The sequence below is a fragment of the Microcebus murinus genome, chromosome X (genome assembly GCF_040939455.1).
Source record: "Microcebus murinus isolate Inina chromosome X, M.murinus_Inina_mat1.0, whole genome shotgun sequence".
Lineage (NCBI taxonomy): Eukaryota > Metazoa > Chordata > Mammalia > Primates > Cheirogaleidae > Microcebus > Microcebus murinus.
Window position 1 is genome coordinate 66,699,418 of NC_134136.1, and position 26,597 is coordinate 66,726,014.

A 26,597-nucleotide genomic window follows, 5' to 3' on the forward strand; every position below is an offset into this window, starting at 1 on the left:
CTTCTGTGAGTCAGAATTGTTTTCAGAGCTGTTAAGAAATAAAAATATTTGGGTTTTGCTCCCAAAAATTGTGATTCAGTAGCTGTGGGCTATAAGCTGGGCATTTATACTTTTACAGAGCTCCACAGGTATTGATGTTGCACAGCCAAGGGTGGGGAGCACCGCATTTATTTCATAACAAGTAATTTATTCTCCAGCAGGAGTCCAACTATTATCTCAAAGCTAACACTTTAGTTGCATGTTATTTTCCCAAAATCAATAACTGAAATATGAAACTCCTAGCAAAACATAAAGTGTAATATAAACACTTAACGATTTCCAAGGACAAGAATAAAGGTTACCAGAGATGTACAGATTGAAAATGCTTATGTTCAGATGTGATGTCTATAAGTAACACCCTTATATTACATTCCATGGCTAAGACCAGATCTGTAGGGCAACCTGTCAATTCACTGCCTAATCATGAAAGGGGTCAGACCAACAAGCCATGGAAGAATATTTTCCAGTTGTCATTTAATTTTTTAGTTCTGTACTATGAAATAAGGAAGGAGTTTCAGGCTTTAGCAAAATGCCCTCTGAGATTTTAAAAGTATTCTGAGTGCAAACTATCACCAGTAGTGGTTTGAGAGAGATACCTAAAACATTACCACCACAATCTCAATATTTAGAACAGAGAGGGCAAAATTCATACTATACTGGACCTTCCATCAATAGTGCATAGGTAGATGGATTGAAAAACTGTAACTAAACTCAGTCCTTCAGACTTCTTACAAATTTAATTGCAAGGCTATACCAGACCCTGACCTTATAACCTCTGAGAAGATAAAAGATGTCCCACGGGGCATAAGGGCAAAGTATTTCAGGCATAGTAGACCCAGGGAAAAAATGTATATTCTTTTTTAGAAATGGATCATTTCCCATCACACTACCTGCTGGAGGAGTTTATGCATTTTGAAGGTCCTGCTGAGGTGTATCCGTTTTGCTTTGATCTCATTAACCAAAATATCAGAAAGGTAACGTAGCTCATTGCACCTCTGGCAAATTAAATCAAGTGCATAATGGTGATTTGCAGCAAGCCTGTGTCCATGTAATATCACAAATCGGGCCTTTGCTAACAGATCCTGATTTTAAGAAAGAAAGGAAACAATGACTGAATGATTTCTGTCCGTATAGAAGAAAAATGAAAAAAATAATTAAGAAGCAAATTCTTTGAGCAAAGATATATTGACAAAAATACAATTTGACATCATACTTCTAAAGCCTGCAAAAAAAGCTTACAGTTCCAATAATGAGCTGCAGCAGCAATATCATCAGAAGCTCATGCATTTCCAGTTACAGAAACTGAAAATTAACCATCCGGCCCAGAATGTGGATGAGATTTGTTTCTCTTGGTATGTATGGATGTAGAACAGAACCACATATATCAAATGAAGTACACACAAGCCAAATGAAAACTAATGTATTTCATATCAGCCTGGCCTCAGAAATCTCATCAGAGCCATCATGTGCCTCGTCTACGTAACACACCTGATGTGAACATCACAGGGTTTCCATGTCAAACGGATCTTAGTGGCCTTTCCTCCACTCTGTCCACTACTGACCACCCCCACCCCCGCCCCTATGTAGTGACTGAAACATAGTACAAGCTCAGGAAATGTCTGTCAAGGTAAAATAAAGAAAACTGAAGATGAGAAAGAGGAAGTAACTAGCCTATCTAGCTAGTAGGAAAACCAAGATTAAAATGAGTGGTTGGCGTTTAAGGGGTATAAAGTTTCAGTTTTACAAGATGAAAGAGTTCTAGAGATCTGTTGCACAATGATGTGAATATACTTAACACTACTGAACTGAATGCTTAAAAATGATTAAGATAACAAATTTTATGTTTTTTTTATAATTAGAAATGAAAAACTTATTAAAAACAAAAAATATCAAAGCCCCCCCTACTTTCCAAGCCAGTTTGCCTTCTCTTTCTATTATACCATAAGGATGTGTAAATTGCCCCACAATCACAGAGATCTACAAGCACAATTCCAGAACTAGTTACCACAACTTTAGCCTCTTAAGTTTTGTTTGTTCATGCTTGTGGTTCACCCACAAACCTATTTGTTTGCTGAGAATTCATCTTTAAAAGCATGGCCTTGCTCTCACATACAAGACAGCAGACCAAAGCTAGAGTTTGTTAAGTATTAAAGCTATGAGTCCAGAGGCTTTAGGACTAGCAGGTGTAATGACACTGCCTCTTTTGAGTACTTACTATACATACCAGATGCTATGCTAGGTGCTTTATATACATCTAAATGAATCCTCACAATTGTTCTGCAAGTAGGTCATTTTATCACCAATTTATAGATGACAACATTGAGCTTAGAAATCAGTTTACCTGAGGTCACACAGCTAGTAAGACTAAGTAATCTGTCTGTGTGAGTCTACATTTGGTTCAACTGCATGTTGGAACTGCACTTAAGGAATTATGTTCTTGTATGTTCCCATCATTTCCAAGCAACAAATATCATTCTCAATAGACATTTTCTAGCTCCCCCAAAATGATTTATGCTCTTTTTCCTAGTGGTGGGCTTGAAATAGTTCACACCCTTATCTCAGAAGCCTCACTGTACAACTACATGACATATTTTCAGTGTCACCCCAGCCCACATGGAACTACACAGAATATAGACACATATCATTGTGCCTATAATACAGGATATTGCTGTGAGAGATTAATAGAAAGGGTTTATACTGCCTAGTCCCACTAAAACATAACTATCCTACTCCATAAATATTGCAGACTTAGAAAACATATTCTTACCTGAGAGTTTTCATCTAAGTTTTCCAACTTTTTTATTTTTTGTTTTACTTGAGCTATATTCCCTGTTACATCGGCCAGCTCTGCTTGTTGGTTTAATAGAAATTCAATTTCAGTCACAAGCTACAAATAGGAAATAAAGAGATTTTAAAAGCATACAAATTCTTAAGCCTTTTCCCTTTATGATCCAGTTTTATAGCAAATGCTATTAAATAAGAATGCCAATATGGAAAAATTACACAAATGGAAAAATATTTTCAGTTATTTTATTTGCAAAAATAGATATAATAGACACACTCTTAGGTATCAGTGTGTTCTCATGACTTATAAAAGATCACCATGTATATGTGCAGGTATACATATATGGACATGCATTTGCACGTATGTATACATGTAAGTATAGATATCTATGTCTACATGTATATATAGTCACCAGGTCTATGGTGAGTGGTCCTAGAAGCCAATACACCCCAGTAGCAATGAGCATACTTGGCACCCAGATATTGATCTTTAATACTATTTCCCAGGGGGAAAAAAACAGGGATCCTCAGGGAAATGGCTGATTCCAGGGTTAAGGCAGAATAAGTACAAGATAGCTTGGAATATGTCTTTTTACCAGAAAGTAAGGAAGGCATTTTAAAAAATGTTGGAACATGGCCGGGCGCGGTGGCTCACGCCTGTAATCCTAGCACTTTGGGAGGCCGAGGCGGGTGGATTGCTCAAGGTCAGGAGTTCGAAACCAGCCTGAGCGAGACCCCCGTCTCTACCAAAAATAGAAATAAATTAATTGACCAACTAAAAATATATATACAAAAAAAAAAAATTAGCTGGGCATGGTGGCGCATGCCTGTAGTCCCAGCTACTCGGGAGGCTGAGGCAGGAGGATTGCTTGAGCCCCGGAGATTGAGGTTGCTGTGAGCCAGGCTGACGCCACGGCACTCACTCTAGCCTGGGCAACAAAGTGAGACTCTGTCTCAAAAAAAAAAAAAAAAATGTTGGAACATGTCACAAGGATACAGTAGCAGTCTGAAACACCAAAATAGTTAAGAACATTAATGAATTATAAGCAATCAAAAAATTAGGAATCTGTGAATCAAACAAATAAATGGGGAGAAGAGAAAGCTCTTGCTTCAGTAGAATGCCTAGTATGGACAGGTAAATGTGGAATGGACACTGACCTTGAACAATCATCATTTTGCAACCATCATAGTAAAGACTGGTCTGGGCAGAAATCATCAATTAATACTCAATCTATGGGGAAATTTTGATGAGGAATGGGATAGTTGCATGACCTTAAATTTTCTCCCCACACATTTCCCACTAGTTAAAAGTGTGTGTGGGGAGTGGAGGGTAACTTTACAATGGAGAAATTTAAGAACACCCTGACTGGGTAATCAAAATCCACATCAATAATGAGGGGCAGGTGGGCATCATTTACCTCTAGATGTGATACCTGGAGAAAGGCACATCACTAATATTGGTATTCTAGCTGGCCATACTACTAAATATAATCATGAGAAATTATCAAACTCTAAAATGAAGAAAATTTTATTTCTGAAAGGACTGTATTCTTCAAACTGTCAGCGTCATAAAAGACGAAGGCCTTGGAAATGTTCTCTATTCAAGTAGACTGAAAAGATATGACAACTTCATGCAAGACTGGCCCCTAGATAGGATCCTGTTCTGGACGAAAAAGAAATGCTAGAAAGGACTTGATCAAGTCAATTGACAAAACTGGAATATCAATGGCACATAATATAAAAGTGTTGCATAATTGTTAAATGTACTAAATTTGATAACTGTACTGTGGTTATGTAAGGCAATATTTCTATTATTAGAAAAAAACTGAAGTATTTAGAGGGAAAGGGCCATCATGTATATAACTTACTCTGAAATGGGTCAGAAAATACATTATTTGTCAGAAAACATATTATCTGTGTGTGTATGTGTGTGTGTGTGTGTATATATATATATATACACACACATATGAGGGTATATATATATATATATATATGAAGGAGGGAATAGAAATGATAATGCAAATTAGACAAATATTATCAATAAGTTAATCTGGGGAGAAGGTATATGGGTGTTTCTATTTTTCATATGTTTGTAACTTTTTTGTGAGTTTGAATTTCCAAATAAGTTTTTGTTTTTTAAAAAATTGTAAGCTCCTAAACATGTAGGACCTATCCACATGTCACTATGAAATACAGCCCATGCCAGTGAGGTTACAATCTAAGACAAATTATACTGATTAATGACAGCAATCAATAACTTGGGGAAACAACATAACCACAAGACAAGAATTTAGTATGGATGCAAATTAACATGTAAGTATATGCATAATGTCCAGGAAAGTGTTATTTTGTGTGCATTCACTTGGGGGAGAGGAGAGACACAAATAACTGAAAGGCCAAGAACAATTTGACCTATCCTTTCTTCAAGGATGGTTTCATGGGAGAACGTGGCATTTCAAAAGCTGTTTGAATCAAAGGAGAGAAAGGGCTGGTAGTGACTGACCCTGGGTCAAGAATGCAATGTTTCTCCCAAACCTAGTTTTGCTACAGCAAATGAAATACCAAGCAAGTAAGCTATTCATACACAGGAAACAAACTGAGCACATGCAAGAGAGAAAAGTGAATTTTCCTTCGATCCTCTAGTAAAATCCGCACTATGAAAGAGACTATGAAGAACTTGGACTTGACTGCAAAAGAAATGGAAGAAACTAAATCTGTGTGCCTTGACCATATATGATATTTTCTAAGAAGGTCCTACTGGAATATTGTTTTAATCATTTATATGTAACTAAACTTGATTTAATTTCACCTGTCAGGCTTTGCATAGAAATAAATTCCTGGATAAGGAAAAAAGTTTGTTAGATCATATTAAATATGATCAGCACAGGGATATCATATTTAAAAATGAAGAAGAAAGTCAGTATTATTTTCTTGGAATGCTATCCCATAGCCTGAACACTATTTATTTATTTATTTATTTATTGAGACAGTTTCACTTTGTTGGCCAGGCTAGAGTGCCGTGGCGTCAGCCTAGCTCACAGCAACCTCAAACTCCTAGGTTCAAGCAATCCTTCTGCCTCAGCCTCCCAAGTAGCTGGGACTACAGGCATGTGCCACCATGCCTGGCTAATTTTTTCTATATATTTTTAGTTGGCCAATTAATTTCTTTATATTTTTAGTAGAGACGGGGTCTCACTCTTGCTCAGGCTGGTTTCAAACTCCTGACCTTAAGCGATCCTCCCACCTTGGCCTCCCAGAGTGCTAGGATTACAGGTGTGAGCCACCACACCCAGCCCTAAACGTACTTTAGATCTAAGATAAATCTTAATATAAACCTCAAAGTACAGGGCAATCTTATCCCTGTCACATATGTTGGCACTTAAGTACCTGCTCATAGGAAATGAGTGAGCTGAACAAGAAGTCTTGGAATTTTATTGGTGGTTTTCTTTAGTCTAAGTCAAGGTTCACTTACACTTGCCTCCTTTTGTCCTCTCTATAAGGGTAAATGGACATCTTGCAAGACTGGATTTCTGATGATCAAGGAGTAAGAACCTCTGGCATAATGAAAAGAAATGTATAAAGAAATGTTTTAACTGACCTCTTGAAAATCCTGCTCAAACTTCCATAGTTGCAGATACTGCTCCATTTTTAATTGGTGTTTTTCCCAAAATCCATCAAAAGCTGTTTCCATATCATGTACTTGAGTCAGCAATCTTAACAAAGAAAAGTCAAATAGTTCTTCAAAAATAACCATCTGTTTTGTAAGTATGTAGATAAATCTGGTCTGGACATTAAGAATTACAGGCAAAGTCATAGCCTATGACAATTGGTTCACATGGAAACAATCAAAGTCCACAGAACCTCCTCTACAAGCAAACTAATCTCTGTGGGACAACCCAGGAAGATCTCTGATTTTCAGAGGTCCAGGAACACTTTCACACTTAAGAGATTGCAGTAAAAATGTATAATTCCCTTTCAAAAATATAAAATAAGTAACTCTAAACCAAAAAGGAAGTACTCACTTATTAATAGTTTGCCAGTCCCCTGTTATTTGCTGACGACGTTCTAGTCTTGAACTGACAGCTTCTTCACTGTCAGGCACTTCCAGATTTGTTAGCAGAATTTTTCCTTCTTTGGTTACAGCTGTAATATCATCCTGTCCAAAACCACAACAGGATGCATCAGCCAATTAGCAACCTAACCTGAATGATGTGATGAGAAGGGAGCATACACCCATAAGATGCTGAATAGAAATACCAGTTCTAGAATTGCCTTTGCCTTCATAGCTGTCTGAAAAATCAAGGAATGCTTCATCACCACAGAATCCAAAAGCTGTGAGGATCCTGGAAGCCCCTGTCTTGGAGATGGATGTTTCAATCACAATGTTTATAACAGTTACAGGCTGGAGTTTCATGTGCTCTGTTTGTAGCCTCTTTCTTACTGGCATAAAGTTCCAATCCATTCCATTCTATTCTGTTAATACTTTTAAAATGCTCAAATCAAGCAGTAGTAGCACAATAAAGACTATTGCATTTTTAGAAAGCATACAATTATAAATAATATTGAATGCATATTCAGATACAGTCAAGATGCCTTTTCTATTTATCCTTAATTGTTACCAATCACTCCCTTCCTTAAGTCTTATTTTACTTCACATTTTGATTTAGTTAATTCATCATGAAGCATATGTCTCTATTCAGAAAATCTTAACCTTAAAGAATGATCTAAAAACATAGACCTACACTCTGGCTTCTCTTCAGATCATATAAATCTTTTGCCTTTTAAAAACATAGACCTTCCTCAAGTATCTAAGGGTGATCTAAGACCTCCTTCAGGAGATCCAAGAGCTCCCTGAACTTGTAAGCTAAAGTGTGGGTGTACATGTATTTTTTCTGGGAACAGATTCTATGATACTACCACCAATATGAGTAAGAACATAAACATTAACAGCTAATATTGGCCAGGCGCGGTGGCTCACACCTGTAATCCTAGCACTCTGGGAGGCCGAGGTGGGAGGATTGCTCAAGGTCAGGAGTTCAAGACCAGCCTGAGAAAGAGTGTGACTCTGTCTCTACTAAAAATAGAAAGAAATTAGCTAGACAACTAAAAATATATAGAAAAAATTAGCCGGGCATGGTGGCACATGCCTGTAGTCCCAGCTACTCGGAGGCTGAGGCAGGAGGATTGCTTGAGCCCAGGAGTTTGAGGTTGCTATGAGCTAGGCTGATGCCATGGCACTCTAGCCCAGGTAACAGAGTGAGACTCTGTCTTAAAAAAAAAAAAAGAGCTAATATTTATGAAGTGCCAACTATATACCAAACATTGTTGTACATACATCACATACTTACCTAATTTCATCCTCACATCACCTCTACAAGGTATGCATGTATCATCACCATCATCATCAGCCCCATTGTACAGATAAGGAAATTGGAACTCAAAAATGGTAAACAAATTGCCCAAGACAGTTTGTGAGGGATGGAGCTTTCTTTCCTTGGACAGAGTTTTGCTTTTAGATTGTGATTCAAAAATTCAGTTTCTTTTCTTAATTTAAACATATATCTCTACATAGCACTTGAATCTTTCAGCATGTCTATTATCAGATAAAGAAGATGAGTTATATATGGGTGCCTGGTGCTTGTTCAGATGGTTCTTAAACTTTTTGAGAAAAGTAGATGCACAAGTACTTGCTAATTGCCCGAACTATGCCTCAGATTTTTTTTTTTTTTTCTTTTTTTTTTCTTTTTTTTTTTTTTAGATAGAGTCTCACTCTGTTGCCTGGGCTAGAATGCCATGGTGTCAGCCTAGCTCACAGCAACCTCAAACTCCTGGGCTCAAGCGATCCTTCTGCCTCAGCCTCCCCAGTAGCTGGGACTACAGGCATGTGCCACCATGCCCGGCTAATTTTTTCTACATATTTTTAGTTGGCCAATTAATTTCTTTGTACTTTTAGTAGAGACGGGGTCTCGCTCTTGCTCAGGCTGGTTTCAAACTCCTGACCTTTAGTGATCTGCCCGCCTTGAGTGCTAGGATTACAGGCGTGAGCCACTGCGCCCGGCCTTGTGCCTCAGAATTCTTCACAACACAACATTCCAGAGAGAACTGGGTAGGAGAACAAAATCAATTGGTCATTTCTGAGCTACTGTAGAAAACATCAAGAACTAGTACTCTAAGGAAAAGAACATTTGTAATCAATCACGCATTGTTGGCCTTGGTCACAATGTCAGTTCACAGCAGAGATGGGACATGAAACTAGGCCTCCTGACTCCTCAAGTTCTCTTTCTCCCATTTCATGCTGTATCTGAAGTTGAGGTTAAGAGAGCACCTGTCTGAAGTGGAGATTAAAAGAGAGCACTCTTGATACTCACTCTTGATTTCCAAAGGAGAGGGCTTTTCCATAAGATACAGAACACCATCATGCATTGCTTAACAACGGGGATACGTTCTGAGAAATGCACCATTACATTTTGCTACAGTGCAAACATTACAGTGTACTTCACAAACTTATATGGTATAGTCTTATTGCTCCTAGGCTACACACCTGTACAAGATGTTACTATACTGAATACTGTGGGAAACTGTAACACAATGCTAAGAATTTGTGTATCTAAACATATCTAAACACAGAAAAGGCAGAGTAAAAATTCGGTATTACAATCTTACGGGAAAACTGTCATATATGCCAAAACACCTTATGCGGTACACTACTAGGTTAAAAAAAAAAAGACAAGATTTCTAATTATTCTGGAGCATTTATAACTATTCTATTTACAAATAAACAACTTCTCAAGATAATGCACCATTTACAAAGGGGACATTTGGATTCAATATACCCAATACATTCTTCTCTTATAAAGTATTATTTTTATAGTTGATGTAATATAAAAATGTTTCATCACTCCTTATGCAATAATCAGTGTGAAATGGACACACTGAACACATCTCTAGAAAAAGAAAAACCATGGGAAACTTTAGTTTGTCCACTCTATCAGACATACCTTCAACAGATGATATCTTTCAGCACGAATTGCCAGAATTTCTTCAATTGAAGGAATATCATCTGGTAGTTCTGTCTCAGCCAGTTCAGTTCCAAAGGACTGCAACATCTGTGCCATTTCCTTCACTGTGAGAGCAAAATTTTCTATAGCCTGCAAAGAGTCAGTGATTCTTTTAATTCTATGGAAACTCTGCTAGCTTCTCAAAACCTGGATCAGTAATTGTATTTATTTGGGTATGATACCAAACAAATATACTATGAACTCTCCTCTGCTAGGGAAATTTGGCATTGCCCTTGGCAATCAACTCCAATTTTGCATCTAGCCTCTAAGAAACCAAAGCAATGTTAAGAGTCTTCCTGAATGTCTTTTATCTAAATTTCTTTGCTTATTTCTTGGACATTGATAAAAACTATTTCTTAAAGATGCCATGTACTGAATAATTTGTTTTATGCCCTTGAGAATCATAGGGTTTTCCTTATCCTATAAACTCTGTAACTGATAAAAATGTTTTATAATAACTTCACTTCTGAAGAGAGATGAGAACACCAAAGTCACTTTATATTTATTATCACTTATGAACAAGCATTAGCATTCCACACAAGGTGATAGTCTAAGGTAATGGAAGAACAACTAGTCACAACAATTCATTTCAGGAGCTGCAGATTTAGAATTGTGGTCCCAAAGGCTCTGTTGCCCTAAAATGGCAAGTAAGGTTTTGTTGTTTATTTTGTTTCCAAAATCAATTACTCACAGAAAGAAGGGCAAAATGTAGAGACCATACGAACCATCTGTTTACCATACAGCTTTTTTATTTATAGGTTATTAAAGGCTAGACATTGCTAATTTTGACAATACATCTTCACAGGAATGAATGAATTGTTGAACAAATGCACTATTGGATGAATTGTTGAATGAACTGTTGGATGAAGAATAGGGATGAGTAAAATGGAACCCTGATTTAATGAAACATGATTATTTTCTTCGGAAGGGGTCCCATATCTGGGATTTGAAGTCAAGATAATTATACCACAGACTCACACCTGGGAGGTGGCAAGGCCTTCACCTGTTTGTAAATTTCCACAACAAAAGGATTCTGCTACAAATTTAATTGTCCCAGGGGCATCATTAAAATGATAAGATTAATAATATACTTGTATTTATTGAGGGTTTGCCATTTGCTAGGCACTGTGCTAAACATTTTACATTTGTTATCCCATTTAATCTTGCCAAGATCCCTATGAGGTAAGGTACTATTATTCCCATTTTATAGTTGGGAAAACTAAGACTCAGAGAGATGATGGATATTGTCCAAGGTCATAAAGCTAAAAATCAGCATCGCCAGGATTTGAACCCCAAACCCTTTGTTTCCTCAAGTTACTACATGGCCACAGGAGGGGGTGGGCAGAGTATGATCTCCTTATTCCCTAGGCCTCTCCTTCAATTGCCATCCTCAGTGACTCTTCATCATTTCTAGATATTTCCTATGGAAGAAAATCAAGATATTGAATTATATATGTATTTGAAAAGTAGGAGCCCCAGAAATCTGTTTTTTTTCAAATAGGAAAAATTTCTAGAACTAGATGCAAAAGCTAACATGAAGAACTATAGGCTCTACAGTAAGGGCAAAAGCAACATACATTTCTGAAGATGATCCATTCACTGTGGCAGTACTGCAAGGTGCCGCCTAACTCAGGGGTTAATTGCTTGTCATCAATGTATGTCAGCAATTCACTAACTGAGCTCAGCATAACAACCTATATAAATAAGCAAGAAAGATACTGTTAACTGCTCTTCATGGCATCCCTCCATTAAACTGTAAAATGAACTTTAGCATATATTTAGCAGAAAGTTAGCTTTTAGAAATGGTTCTTAACAGTTGTCTCTGATACATGCCCCCACACATGTATGCACTGCCTTCTTCAGGTAATAACAGTTTTATTTACAAAAGATTTTTCTGTAGAGCAAAATCAATCTCCATAGAAACCAAAACACCTAATTCTCCCTCATCTAAAAGTTTGCATTGTTAATGGTCAAGCTTCTGAAAGAATGCTACACCCACAACAAAGTAAAATGACTTTATGTACTAAATTATAATTTATCAGGAGGAATTTATCTTTTCAAAAGTATTAAAATTTATGAGTTACTCTATTCCCAACCCTAATCACATATAAAAACAGCTTTCACAAAAAAAGAGAGCTGGTCACTGTGGCTCATGCCTATGATCCTAGCACTCTGGGAGGCCAAGGCAGGAGGATCACTTGAGCTCAGGAGTTCTAGACCAGCCTGAGCAAGAGCAAGACTCCGTCTCTACTAAAAATAGAAAAATTAGCTAGGCATTGTGGTACATGCCTGTAGTCCCAGCTACTTGGGAGGCTGAGGCAGGAGGATCGCTTGAACCCAGGAGTTTGAGGTTGCAGTGAGTTACAATGACACCACTGCATTCTACCCAGGACATCAGTGAGACTCTGTCTCAAAAAAAATAAAAATAAAAATAAAAAATAAATTAAAAAATAAAAAAATAACATGGTATTCTGAAGTAGCTCAGGATGTAAGTTCATGGGAATCCAAATACATAAAACACATGCTCATTTTTACTAAAATGTCCTGATTATATACACATACATACATATACACATGCATACATATATATATGCACATACATATAACACATGACATACATCTTTTTCAAAGGGAGTTGCTCTGTAATATATTAATGAATCTATACCTTTTTTAAACAGAAGTAGAAACTTAAGCATTTCAAATCTACATTTTTAAAGACAAATTTTATTTTTTTCTTTTAAATGCTACATGGGCACATGTAAAATTTAAACAGCATGGCATGAAGTCTTCATGAGAATTAAAGGGACAAAGCATTTAAATAATATACTCTTACTGGTAATTTGAGCATGAAATCCTCTTGACTGAATCGAAATCCAATGTCTGTGAAAGTTCGTTGAAGAAAACTGGTAGGACGTAAAACCAAAACCAAATGCAGGTTTCCAGGGAAGGAAGCCTGTAGAAAGAATGGGAAAAAAATTGTCAAAACAAGCACTCAATGAGCACATAGCAGAAAATATGTAATTGAAACATATAAACTTTACTATTAAATTAGAACTAATTGACCAGCACTTATGTGCATATATGGAAGTAAAAGTCAATGGAAATCAAGTGGGGGAGGAGGGGATGGGTAAATTCACACCTAACTGGTACAAACGCACACCATCTGGGTAATGGGCACACTTATGACTCTGACTCAAACTGTACAAAAGCAATTCATGTAACCAAAACGTTTGTGTCCCCATAATATTCTGAAAAAAAGTCATAAAAGCCAGTAAAAGGCCAGCACTTTAAAAATGGATTTTGATAAAATCTTAAAACATGGAAACAAAAATAAAAATAATGTAAGGTTATCAGGTCATATCCTTGCAATGCTCCTGGCATGGAATTTTCTCACACTAGAAAAGTAGATCCCATGTTACAAAGAATTAAACTCCAAAGCTTCATTTTAAAGTTTGTTATTTGAATTCAAATGTCACTTATTTCCTGTAAAAACAAGTAGAATTAGGAGGCAGTTTACTAGGATAGCCCTAAAAGCCAAAGGGAACTGAAATACTGTGTACTTATACTAAACAATGAAATAAAACTATATATGGGATATTTTTATTTTCATCCAAGAAACAGCCACTGAACATCTGTGTGTGCACACTAAGTATTTAAATGAACGATTATCAAACACTGTTAGGCATTGAATGTACACTAATTGATAAAATACAGTCCCTACACAACAGTCCAACAGCAGAGTCCATTAGTAATCAGTAACTCTTTAGCATGATAAATTGATAATGGAAACAAAGGAATTACAATAATATTCAAGAAGAAATGATAACACAAAGCCTAGTCCTTAGGAAGGTAAAAAAGGTAAGCATAGACAAGAATTGAAGCATAGAGAGGAATTAATTGGATCAGAAAGTCGTTCCACTTCACCAATGATTCCCTCAGCTTCTAGAAGAATGCAGGCACATAGTAGGCAGTTAAAAGTAATCGCTACATAGAAGAATTCAAAAGTCAAAGAAGGAGGGCACTATGCAAAATGAGTGAGGAATGGAATAAGGACATGGCCAGATGTTAACAAGACATCACTGTCTACTAAATGCTTACTCTATGCCAAGCATTTTGCCAACATTATCGTAGTTCCTTTTCATAATAATCCTAGGAAGGAGTTAGGTTACCCCCTTTTACAAATAAAGAAGTGAGACTCAGAGAGTTTAAGTACAACCTGTCCTAGCTGGGGAAGCCTTGATTTGCACCTAAGTCTGTGCTCTTAATCGCTAAACTACCCTACCTCTTGAAGAAGTCCCAGTCAAGAAATCTGGAGGGAAAATGGTGCTGGGGGACAATGGGAGATGGTTTTGGAAAGATGGGCAGGGACCACACCAGTTAATATCTTGGAGTTTTTTTCCTGGAGGTAAGGGAAGCCTCAAAGAGGGTTTGAGCAGCAGAACAAGGTCAGAGTTGCATTTTAAAAGGATCACTGAAGCTTGGGAAAAGAACTCGATTTGAACAAGAATATAAGCAGAGGACCTAGAAGGCTGTTACAGTAACCCAAGCCAGGAATGATGAGATGAAGTGGAGCAATGATAGCAGGGTGAATGGTATAACCTTCACAGAGATGGGAAGTAAAAAAAGACAAGCCGGTTGTATAGAGAGTGATAAGATTCTGATTCCCATTCCTAGACTTCATAGACATGTAGGGTTGGAAGGGTCAGCAGACATCCAAATTACATCCGTCGGGCTGCTGTATGCACAAGGCGGGAAGGAAACCTACCCTGTTTCCCCGCAAATAAGACAGGGTCTTATATTTATTTTTCCTCAAGAAGACACCCTAGGGCTTATTTTCAGGGGATATGTTATTTTTTTTTAAGTACGGTACAACAATCTACATTTATTCAAATATAGTTAAGTCATCTTCTTCTAGAACATCATCATAACTCTCCAAACCCAGAATTCCATCCTGAATTTCTTGCGACTCTATTTCCTTTAGAACCATTGGCCCCAATCTCTCATGTCCAGCAACAGAGCTCTCATGGGGCAGATGAGAAGGGCTGCTCGTCTTCTTTACCGTTCCTCAACGAAATGCATGGGCTGTACAGATATGCTGCATAGCCACGCCCATCACTAGGTCTTATTTTCAGGGTAGGGCTTATGCTGCACTAATGCTTAGAAATCCTGCTAGGGCTTATTTTATGGGTAGGTCTTATTTCCGGGGAAACACGGTAGTAGAGTCAGGAGTCATCAGCCTCAAGATGGTGGATTAAAGCTGAATAAGCCCCTTCCTGTGGCCTGAGATGCCCACAGGCTGGGAGTTCACCCACAGCACCTATTCTGCTCCTCTCCACCCCCATGTCTCTCTTGGCACCCCAAACCTGGGCTTGAGGGCTTGATGACAAATACGCATGGAGCGGGACACCACCAGCTTGCCTCTAGGTCGCCAAGCTCCAGCCAAAGAGCAGAGGGGTAAACGACCACTGGGCTTGTGGAAAGTAGACTGCTGGCCAGTCCACCGGCGGTAAAGCACCCAGGAAGCAATTGGCTACAAAAGCCGCTGGCAAGAGTGCGCCCTCTACTGGAGGGGTGAAGAAACCTCATGGCTACAGGGCTGGTGGCCTGGCACTCAATGAAATTAGACGTTGTCAGAAGTCCACTGAACTTCTGATTTACAAAGTTGTTTCCCAGCATCTGGTGCATGAAATTGCTCTCAACTTCCACACAGGTCTGGACTTCCAGAGCACACCTGTTGGTGCTTTCCAGGAGGCAGGTGAGGCTTATCTGGTTGGCCTTTTTGAAGACACCCACCCATATGCTATCCATGCCAAATGTGTAACAATTATGCCAAAAGACAACCAGCTAGCACGTCACATATGTAAAGAACGAGCTTAAGAATCCACTATGAAGAAGACAGAATAATGACCAGCAAACATACAACAATGCTCAACATCTCTAATCATCTGGGAAATGCAAATCAAAACCACAATGAGATATCACCTAACTATAGTGACAATGGCGTTTATCAAAAAGTCCCAAAACAACAAATGCTGGCGTGGATGTGGAGAGATTGCAACACTCTTACACTGCTGGCGGGACTGCAAATTAGTACAACCCTTGTGGAAAGTAATTTGGAGATATCTCAAAAACCTAAAAATAGAAATACCATTTGATCCAGCAATCCCACTACTAGGCATCTACCCCAAGGAAAAAAAGGCATTCTATAATAAAGACATCTGCACTAGAATGTTTATCACAGCACAATTCACAATTGCAAAGATGTGGAAATAACCCAAGTGTCCATCAACACATGAGTAGATTAATAAAATGTGGTATATGTATACCATGGAATACTATTCAACTATAAAAAACAATAGTGAACTAGCACCTCTTATATTATCCTGGATAGAACTGGAGCCCATCCTTTGAAGTGAGGTATCCCAAGAATGGAAAAACAAGCACCACATGTGCTCGCCATCAAATTGGTACTAACTTATTAACACTAAGGTGCTCACATGGTAGTAATACTCACTGGGTGCTGGTCAGGTCAGGTGGGGGGGTGTAAACCCACAACTAATGGAGGTGGAGCGCACTGTATGGGGGAAGGGCACACTTGTAGCCCTGGCTTGGGCGAGGCAAAGGCATTACATGTAACCAAAATGTTTGTACCCCCATAATCTGAAAAAAAAAAAAAAGAATCCACTATGATGGGAAACATTTCTCTCTCTCTCTCTCTCTCTATATATATATATATATATATATATATATATATATATATATATTCTTCCTGTTATTGGTAGTTCTGAACGTTAGATTTTTCTTTTCCCCATGAGATCAAAAGGTACCTAAGTATATGACTGCAAGTGGAAACACCAGGGACAGAAATCAGGTATTGGCAGTTTTTCCATTTTCATTTGTGTGTGAATTTTTAATATAAATGTGGGGAAATAAAGCATTAATGCAAGTCAGAATGTTTCGGTGAACAAGGTTCAGCAATTCAATTTTATAACAATTACAAATAAACCTGTTTAATTTTTCTGGGAAAAAGCATGATAAAGCAAAACATGAAAAATGTTTCAAATACAATCATATTCCAGGCATGTTGCAATATTAGTAATTGGACAAAGCTATAAAATAAAAAATAAGATATTGTGGGAGCAAGGAGTTTATGGGAACTCTGTACTTCCTGCTCCTTTTTTTGTGAACTTATAACCACTCTAAAAAATGAAGTCTATTTTTTTAAAAAGGGTAACTTTTACTGAAGTATAAAACCTAGACTCTTGGGGAAATGACACTCAAAACTTGGGATTTTTAAAATTCACTTTGAGATGGTGATAAAACATAAAGCATCAAATGGAAATGAGAACTAGAGCAAGGAAAAGAGAGCTGAATGTGATATTCACTAACAGATGAATGATAAGAGCATAATCTGAAATCAATAAGCAAATGAATATAAATAGACACAAATTAGGATGTTTGTCCAACTCACAATTTCTCCAGGCAGCCATGTCTGTTACCCTCTCCCTTAATTTGAGAAGCTACTACTCCCCCTCCTATTATTCTAAACATTGGTTTCAATTGAGAACTCTCTCCCTACACGACCCTGCCCTTCCAAGACACAGTGATTAATAGTGACTAGTAGTGTGATTAGTAGTGTATTAGTATGAACATTTGGTGTAAGCAGGGCCAAAGTCTTGCTATAGTAATTTTCAAACTAGTGCTGAGGGAAGGACACTGCTGCTGGAGAAAGCTTATTTCAAAGAAGAAAGTCAATATGTATACAGAAACAGAGGTAAGAGACAGAGTTCCAATGATAATGTATATCCTACCCTCAATTATGTACATAATGTATATTTTATACTATGTTGAGCATGGTGCTTATTATCCATAGTTATTGCAGGAATTAAAAGAAAGAATATAAAGGCACTTTGTAAACTCAAAAAAAATTAATAAGTGTTTTTTTTAATTAACCTTGGATTCTTGGACCTAAGGACAAGCAGTTTTGGGTAGAAAAGTTTAGTGATATGGATAAAGGCTTGCTTAAAGGGAGAACCTCACAGGGAGTTGTGGGAACTTTGGGCCTATTTTTAGGTTGAGAATACTGATTCTATTTCTATCCCATTCGCTTTGGGAGTTAAGCCTTTCTTTTCCTTCACCTGGGCAAATTCCCAGTACATTATTATATTGACCTGCCTTGAACCAGCTTGTTTTTTCACTTTTAAAGGAAATCGAAAGCACCCTACTTTCACCAACATTTAAGCCAAAGTTACTTTTATTCTTTCATGGATTCTAGATGGATCTGGTTTTGTCTTTTTCTTTCTGACTTTCCTTAATCTCATATTCTCTGGTACTGTGGTTTGGGAATTCTCTAGGTACAAGGCCCTAGGGCTGACCAACTGCAAGCCCAGGATACTCACCCATCTCTGAAATTGTGTGTGGGGCGAGAGGAGAGAGGAGGATGCCATGGCAACAGAGAGTGCCATGTTGCAATTCTCTGCCCAAGGTAAGGCCCTGGTGTGTACCCTGCCATTCCTAGAAGAACAAGGCTGTCCCAGCAGCCAGGTCCAGGGATAGCTGATGACACAGCAGGGAACGAAGTAGAAAGAAAGGAGAGAGAAGCAAAATCACTGTCCACACAATCAGTAGGGAACATTTCAAGCAGGGATAGCGGTACTTAGCTACTCAGAAGTCAGGGATTTTATGTCGGATGTTTATTAAATCTGTCATTGCTCTGTTTGATAAAGTGGTTTATCCCAAACATTGACAGGTATATAAATTGCTTTTAAAGATAATACTGCACTCTAATCAGATCATTCTTAAGTAAAACCTTCTGATTATTTTATCATACATTCTCCTTCCTTAATTTCATCAAAATGTTTAGTAATTCACTTGTCATAAGAAGCCCACAAAAATTTGCATTTTTAAGGAAAATGCACTATCAATGGATGAAAGCTTCATTTATTGCCAGTATAATTACATTTATAAACTTTTTCATTATAATTATAGAATCTTTAGTGAGCTACCATGCACATCTTCCTAGAGCACATGGATTCTGTTAAGCCAATAGCTACTCTCAAATTTCGTAGCCATTTGAGGGACTAAATAATTTGTAGGCAATAACTATACAACTAATAAACAATTGAGTGGCACTCAAACTATTCATTTGATTTGTCAGAGTGGTTTTATATTTAGAAAACTAAATCATACAGTTCAGACCAGATGTATTATTTCTATCCTTCATGCCCACATGTGAATCAGACATACTTGATTTTTCAATCCCAGTCCCATTCACTTAGCCCATATCTTAACAGGTGCCAAACTGTCATGCTAAAAGTGAATCCACAACCTCATATGAATGACTACTTTTCATAGCCTCTCTTTAGGAAAAAATAAAACCAAAAAAAAAAAAAACCACATATATTTATCTATATTCAGGACCTCTTAAAGCCTTAAGGTAAGGAAAGGAGATTGGATAGATGGACAGGGGTGGGAGTGTCACTATTTATTGAATGCTTATTATGAGAAGTAGGCTCATAAAGATCAATTTTATGACATTGTGCTAAGCATTGACATGCAGTAGGTTCTACTTTTATCCTCATTTCATAACTGGAGAAACTGAGTGTGGTAGGCAGAATAAGGACTCCCCAAAGATGTCCACATCGTAATCCCTGGAACCAGTAAAGATGTTGCCTTACATGGTAAAGGGACTTTATAAATGTGATTAAGGATCTCAAGGTGGGGAGATTATCCTGGTTTATCAGGGTGAGACCCACGTAAAGACAAGGGTCCTTAGTAGGAAAAGAGGGAGGCAGAAGAGAACATGTGATGACAAAGCAGAGGTCAGAGTGATGGAGGACCACAAACTGAGGAATGTGGACAGTCTCTAGAAGCTAAAAAAAAGACAAGGAAAATGGATTCTCCTCTAGAGCCTCCAGAAGGAACACAGCCTTTCTGAAACTTTGCTTTTAGCCCAGTGAGACTAATCTTGGACTTCTAATCTCCAGAATTATAATGATAAATTTGTGTTGTTTTAATCCATTACATTTGTAGTAATCTGTTATAGCAGCAATAGGTAACTAATATACTGAGGTTTTGTGAGGGCAAATAATTTTTCAAGACTTTCTAGCATACAAGTGACAAAATTAAAAGGTTCACCTGCCTGCGGAACCAGACTTTTAATTAATAGGAGGAATTTGGAGACACATAGTGGGGATGATCAGGTTCAAGGTTGAGAATCTAAGCCTGAAACCTAAAGCAAAGGTGACAAATGTGAATGCCTACCGTGTGTTAGGGAAATAATGTAATCAATGAATAGCAGAAATGAAGTGAAAAATAGCAGTTCACACTCTTCCTATATGACCAAGTACGGTGAGCTGGAGAGCATCCAAAAAGGAGGGCACTCGCTCCAGCCACATGTTGTCATCTGTGAAGGTGAGCCTGGCGTTGCCAAATTTTTATTTATCAGGAGAAGCCAGACATCCAGATTTCCTTGTGAAACTCAGATTTTTAAAGATGGAAAAAAAATGGCAGTTTGTTAACACATTGTATAGTCTAAACAAAGCACATCTGTGGGCTGCCAATTTGCAACCTCTGAATGAAAAAGCTTCATATATCTTTACATGGGCCAATATCAATAATATGGACATGTCCCTCTCCTTGATTGCTGGCTATGAAAATGTGGAGGGGACAGAGCACTCTTGATCAATTTTAACCTGACATATGGATTTAAGATTAGTTTGCATGTGTGTATTGGGCATATACATATATATAGGTATATAGAGAAAGCATTTTATATACAGATATTTGTATAACTTCAAGTTTCAAGAGAATCCATTTTAAAGCTAATATTTAAATGAACAATCAAACAGCACAGGGTATCAGATATATACATCACAGCAAATACAGCTCAAGAGCATCGAGCTTTCCCATTTTAGTTTGGGAATACTACATTTCTAAATTTTTTGGTATGCTGCTTTAAGAATCTCTAATCTGTATGGTTACATAAACATGAAAAAGCACGATTTCTGTTTTCCTCAAAATCAAACCCTAGATTTTGAAACTATAAATCATTTTTGAGAACCTGTCAAAAAAGCAAAGGAATGTGCATAAGGATCAGCCTTGTTTTATTTTGTTGTTTTTCTTTAAAAAAAAAAAAAGACTGCACAAGAGAGGAAACAGTATGGTTTTTGCTTCTTGCACGCATTTTTCTGGAGTTTCAACATGTTACTGCTTAAAGGCACCTCAGTAAAAACGAAAATGCTGCCCATCTCATAGAGCTCAGAGTCACGTGTCCAATCACGGTGCGTGGCCCCACCCCAGCCCTCTGCAGCAGCTCTGACTGGCTCTGCAAGGTGGCCACAAAATAAGCTCCGTATTTCTCCCTTCCCTCACAGAAAACACTCCTTTTTACTCACACCCACCCTCAGATTACCCAGTTCTATGGTCTTACAGCACTAACAACAGCAAAACAGCAGACATAAACCTCATACGTCATTTCACCACCAAAGTCTAGAAATTAAGCTTGTTTGATATTCTTTTGTGTTACATCTAAGGGAGGCAAGTCATACATCCTATGGACACTTTTCTATTATTCTATTTATTTCTTTAAAAATGTTGAAAGTGCCATATACAACACATAAGTTTGGTTACTTACCATAAAAACAATTTATATTCCTGTAGCTTTTTTTTTCTAATCTTTTGGGCTAAGAAAGGCAGTATTAATAAGAGGGACCCTTGACTGAAAGCCATTACATATGTGCCAGACTTGTTGTATATATTATACTATTTGGCCTTCACAGCATTGCAGTGAAGCAGGTATGATCTCCTTTTTACGGAGGAGCAAACTGAAGCCCAGCTGGTAAGCAGTGGCACTAAGGCCTATCTGGTCCTAAAGGCAAGCTCTTTCCAGACACTTAACACTTTATAGACTGAATGCACACTCAGATTTACTGTTTGCCATTTAGGAATGATTTGACCTTGACATCTACAAAATGGGACAAATAATAACATTTCAAACAAGCCGTTGGAAACAGTTTAGCATCAAAGAGCCCACTGCATGGAAACTACTGCAATTTAATATCATGACAGAATACCATGTTGCGATGCTGACATATACTTATCCTTGATATGGTCTGAACTATCTCTGCAGAATAAACTGGGGAAAAAATCTCATGACCTCAAGCTATAGAGAATAGTTTTCAGCGGTATGAACCATTTCTGCGCTCTTCCCCCATATCCTCACCCTTAAAATATACAGACAGTATGAGTTACTCCACATGTTGCCAAGCAATTTACCAAGTGACCTTAGGGACAGGACAATCCAAAATGATACTTCTTCCTTGTGGTTTGCCTTTTTTGTCACACATCTATCTATTCTCATCCCCTCTCTCTCACTTAGCTACAGTCATTGCAATTTCTACCAAGTTACCAGTTCAATGCTCTCTTTGGACTTTAAATTCCACTGGATCATCCTTTTAGGTGCTACCTATCATAGACTCCAGGAACAGCCCAACTCCAGAGACCCTTCAAGGCTCAAACCATTTTGTCACTAGCTGAATTTCCAATTTTTTACTCTGATCAAGTCCTATCTATGTAAGCAAAACATATTTGTGCTTCCACCATACTTCTGGGCTTTAGAATTAATCCAATCAATTTCATTTCATGATATGTGTTTCTAGGGACCACTTAAAGTAATTCATTTATTAGGAAAAAAACATATAGGAAACAATCAAGGAACCGTAACAGAAATATATGCTCTTATTTAAGGTTCAAACAAATGTTACCTCCTGTATGAGGCCTTCTCCACCAGCCAGAAGTTTGTTCAAAATAGTTATTTATGAACATGTCCTACCTTCTCTATTAGATTGAGAGTTCCTTCAGCTCAGTAGCCATTCCATATTTACCTTTGTAACCTATATTGTGTACAGCACAGTGTTAGATATGTCAATTCAATGAGTACCTGTGTTCTATATTTATTTGTGTGCATATTAATGTGTGTACATACATGAAACTAAGTTTAGCACTGAGAGTATATATATATATGAATTATATATATTATATATGAATTACGAACTTCATGAAAGCTTAAGTCAGTTACCTTTGATAACAAAACTGCTAACATCAGTTACTCACGAAACTGCAAAGCACATACACAGGCATTTCTTGCACACCATAAATTGTCTGTTAAAAGTCTGAAGCTATTATCTTCATAACATAAAGTCATGTAGAGAGCCAAAGATATAATTTTTGTGAAAATAAAATCCTAAGTATAATTTTAAAATAGCATTCTGTGCTAAGAACTTTATTAGAAAATAAATCATTTACTCACCCATTGATATTCACTGTCTTTCAACAATAATAAAATTCTTACTTTCTTTATCTTAATTGATTCAAAAATGTCATTTTCTTTCCTATGGCAAATTTTTACCTGCTTACTCTTGTGTGTGTGAGTGTTGTCTCAATTATTTTAGAGAACTGGTTTAGATGTTAATCGTAACATCAATAATGTTATCTTAAGTTTTGAAAGAAAAACAGTAGCATTTAAAGCCTTTTTGATGACCAATTTGTTATTAGATTTAGCTAGTTGAAATGTTATTTCAACATTTCTCCAAAATTCATGTAAAGATCACAGTATAAATTTGCTGGCAATTTACTATATGAATAAATTAATAAAAGGAAAATTTAAGTAGAGTAGGGTTTGAAATATATCCGGGAGGAGAGATCTCCAAATTCTAACCTATATTGAAAAGTGAGTCACTATCTTTTTCCTTAAAAGAAAAAAGTTGTCAACAGGCTAGAATTTTGTATCTTTTAAAGTTTAAGTATGGAGAAGAATTGAAACCATAAAGATTTCAAATCGTTAGACTTTTAAATTTTTTCACTTGTACAGTAACACCCAGAAAGGGCTGCTTTTTTAAGTGATGATGAAATCACCTCCAAACCCATCCATAATATCGTACTCTACTTGACCATAGTGAAACGATGAATCCTTCTGTTAGATGTTATTTTAATTCGTGATTTAAAGCTATGCTGCCAAACAATTCTAAATTGTTCATACAGTCTTAAATAACATGACTAATAGCGCTTCCTCATAAATTTGAAGAAACATAGATTTTGAAATTATATTCTACCTCCTCGATTCCATTTAATTACCGTATGTCAATATCAATATTGCAGTAATCACATTAACGCAATTCATGCAAATACAAGTCTCCATTCTCTCCATTTGTCCTGAAAAGCCCCCACTCAGCAGTTTGTGCTATAGCACCATGCTGCAGCATCCCTGCACTTGAACTTGGGAATAGGCTTTCCAGGACTGCAGGCAGAGCCCTTACCGCATTCCTTTTGAACCTCATCTTGCCTCTCGGGGGATTTGCTTCTGCCATCTCGTCTATACACAGTTACACTCTTCTTTTCCAATTGTCAATGCAACATTGATGAAATATGAGCTGCTTCTTGGGTAGTATTTAAAAACGGCAGCCAAAAATCTCTATCAAACAAAGCTACCGTAGCTGTTTCCATTACCACCGTGGCAGCGCTGCAAAAAACCCACTATCCCTGATTAAGTCAGCTGACAGATCCTTCCCTGCTGCTCATTGTAATTCAGAATGGACACATTCCCCCAATTACTTAGCCTGATTGAACCTTGTGGATTAGCTTGTGCTGGACTGCTCAAGAAGATCAGGCATGTCCTAAGAGTGGAGGAAGGAAAAAAAAAAAAAAAAAAAAACGACTCTCCTCCTAGCAGCAGTCCTGATGCCACTGGCTTTCTCCTCTGCGCAGTTTGATTTTTTAAGGTGGAATGCTAGGAATCTTTGTGAAGGTAGTCCTAACTGATTATTTTTACTCTTGTCCTAGCCTGGTCTGTGACTTAAATTTCAATTCTGCTTTATCTGTTATTAAATTCCATTCTGGGTTTGAGCCTTGTGAAACATTACAGTTTGTGAAATATTTGCCCTGATAATGGCAAATTTTGCCCTGATAATGCCCTGATAATCTAGGAAGAACAGAACATACAAACTTTCTAAGATGGATGGGACTCTCTCCCAAATTAACCTTTCTACAAAATATATAACTAAAAAAAAAAAAGTCTCCTCTTGTTAATTATGAAGTATAATCTAACTGCTTCCATTTATTTTGGAATCTACAAATAAAAATCTTCAAATTGAATCATATGATTATTTCACAGACAATTATTTAAAATAATATACCACAGACAATAACACCTAGGTAAACAATGATAACTTTCACCAGAAATTCTTTCTGAATGCCAACTTTTACACTTGAAATTAGCTAGTATTCAATATTTACCTTTACTTCAAACAGTGCCTAGCAGCTATTAATGGTTGAGATATAATTAATGTGCTATTGAGTTGAGTATGAGTATAGAAACTATACCACAGGCAAAAACATTGAAAATGTTAAAAAGAAACAACACAAAAAACAACCTATAGCCAGTTATGCGTCATCAGCACTTGTACCCCCAGCCATGTCCAGCACCATTTCTCTTGTATGAAAAACAAGACCTCTGTTTGAAGCAACCTATTTGACTAATAAAAAGAAAACTACCAGGCCGGGCGCTGTGGCTCACGCCTGTAATCCTAGCTCTTGGGAGGCCGAGGCGGGCGGATTGCTCAAGGTCATGAGTTCAAAACCAGCCTGAGCAAGAGCGAGACCCCGTCTCTACTATAAACAGAAAGAAATTAATTGGCCAACTGATATATATATATAAAAAAATTAGCCGGGCATAGTGGCACATGCCTGTAGTCCCAGCTACTCGGGAGGCTGAGGCAGAAGGATCACTCGAGCCCAGGAGTCTGAGGTTGCTGTGAGCTAGGCTGACGCCATGGCACTCACTCTAGCCTGGACAACAAAGTGAGACTCTGTCTCAAAAAAAAAAAAAAAAAAAAAAGAAAACTACCAAAAACTGATGCCATGTGCCAGTCACACATGAAAATTAATCTAATCAAGTGGGTACAGTGTTATGCAAAAGAAAAAAAGCTGGGCAATAGCAAATGTTTGGTTGCAACAAGTGCTCTATATAGTATAAAAGAATCAGTTATTGGCATAAACCAAGGTCTACTCAACAAGCCCAGGGAAGAATCCTAAAAGTTTGGAGCAAGGGAAATAGCTTTTATTTTATTTCACCCCATTGATAGGAGTCAATAGTATACAGAGGACAGGTTTACTCTCTCAAAAGGAAATTTACCTTTTTCTAAAAACACTCAATTTCTTTGTCTATTCATAATCCATTTGGAAAATGATAGAAAATAGCACCAACTGGAATTCACAATTTTTATTTTGTTTTGTTTTGAGACAGAGTCTCAATCTGTTGCCCGGGCTAGAGTGCCTTGATGTCAGCCTAGCTCACAGCAACCTCAAACTCCTGGGCTCAAGCGATCCTCCTGCCTCAGCCTCCTGAGTAGCTGGGACTATAGGCATGCGCCACCACTCCCCGCTAATTTTTTCTGTATATTTTTAGTTGTCCAGCTAATTTCTTTCTATTTTTAGTAGAGACGGTGTCTGACTCTTGCTCAGGCTGGTCTCGAACTCCTGAGCTCAAACAATCCTCCCGCCTCGGCCTTCCAGAGTGCTAGGATTACAGGCATGAGCCACTGCGACCGGCCTGGAATTCATAAAATTTTACTTCTTGCTCTGGGTCCTTTGGTTACTTGGCTATTTGACCTTAGATTCATCCATAACCTTTCCAAAGTACATATATCAATGTAATTTATC

The 26,597-nt window shown here is 37.5% G+C and overlaps 1 protein-coding gene across 4 annotated transcripts in view; it reads right to left on the bottom strand.

Moving 5' to 3' along the window:
- The window catches only part of MCF2 (MCF.2 cell line derived transforming sequence), a 59,675-nt gene extending 35,050 nt beyond the window's left edge, over positions 1-24,625 (bottom strand). For 2 of the 4 annotated variants that reach the window (XM_012782511.3, XM_012782509.3), the window contains exons 1-8: positions 24,197-24,625; positions 12,715-12,834; positions 11,459-11,575; positions 9,822-9,971; positions 6,846-6,979; positions 6,422-6,536; positions 2,807-2,926; positions 930-1,121 (exon numbers count right to left, since the gene is read on the bottom strand). In XM_012782511.3, coding sequence (XP_012637965.1) covers positions 930-1,121; positions 2,807-2,926; positions 6,422-6,536; positions 6,846-6,979; positions 9,822-9,971; positions 11,459-11,575; positions 12,715-12,834; positions 24,197-24,247 — 999 coding nt within the window. In that variant the 5' untranslated portion in view covers positions 24,248-24,625. The remainder of the gene's footprint in view (positions 1-929; positions 1,122-2,806; positions 2,927-6,421; positions 6,537-6,845; positions 6,980-9,821; positions 9,972-11,458; positions 11,576-12,714; positions 12,835-24,196) is intronic. The other 2 variants (XM_012782512.3, XM_075999125.1) reach the window with 2 other exon arrangements.
- Between the last annotated feature and the right edge of the window lie 1,972 nt (positions 24,626-26,597).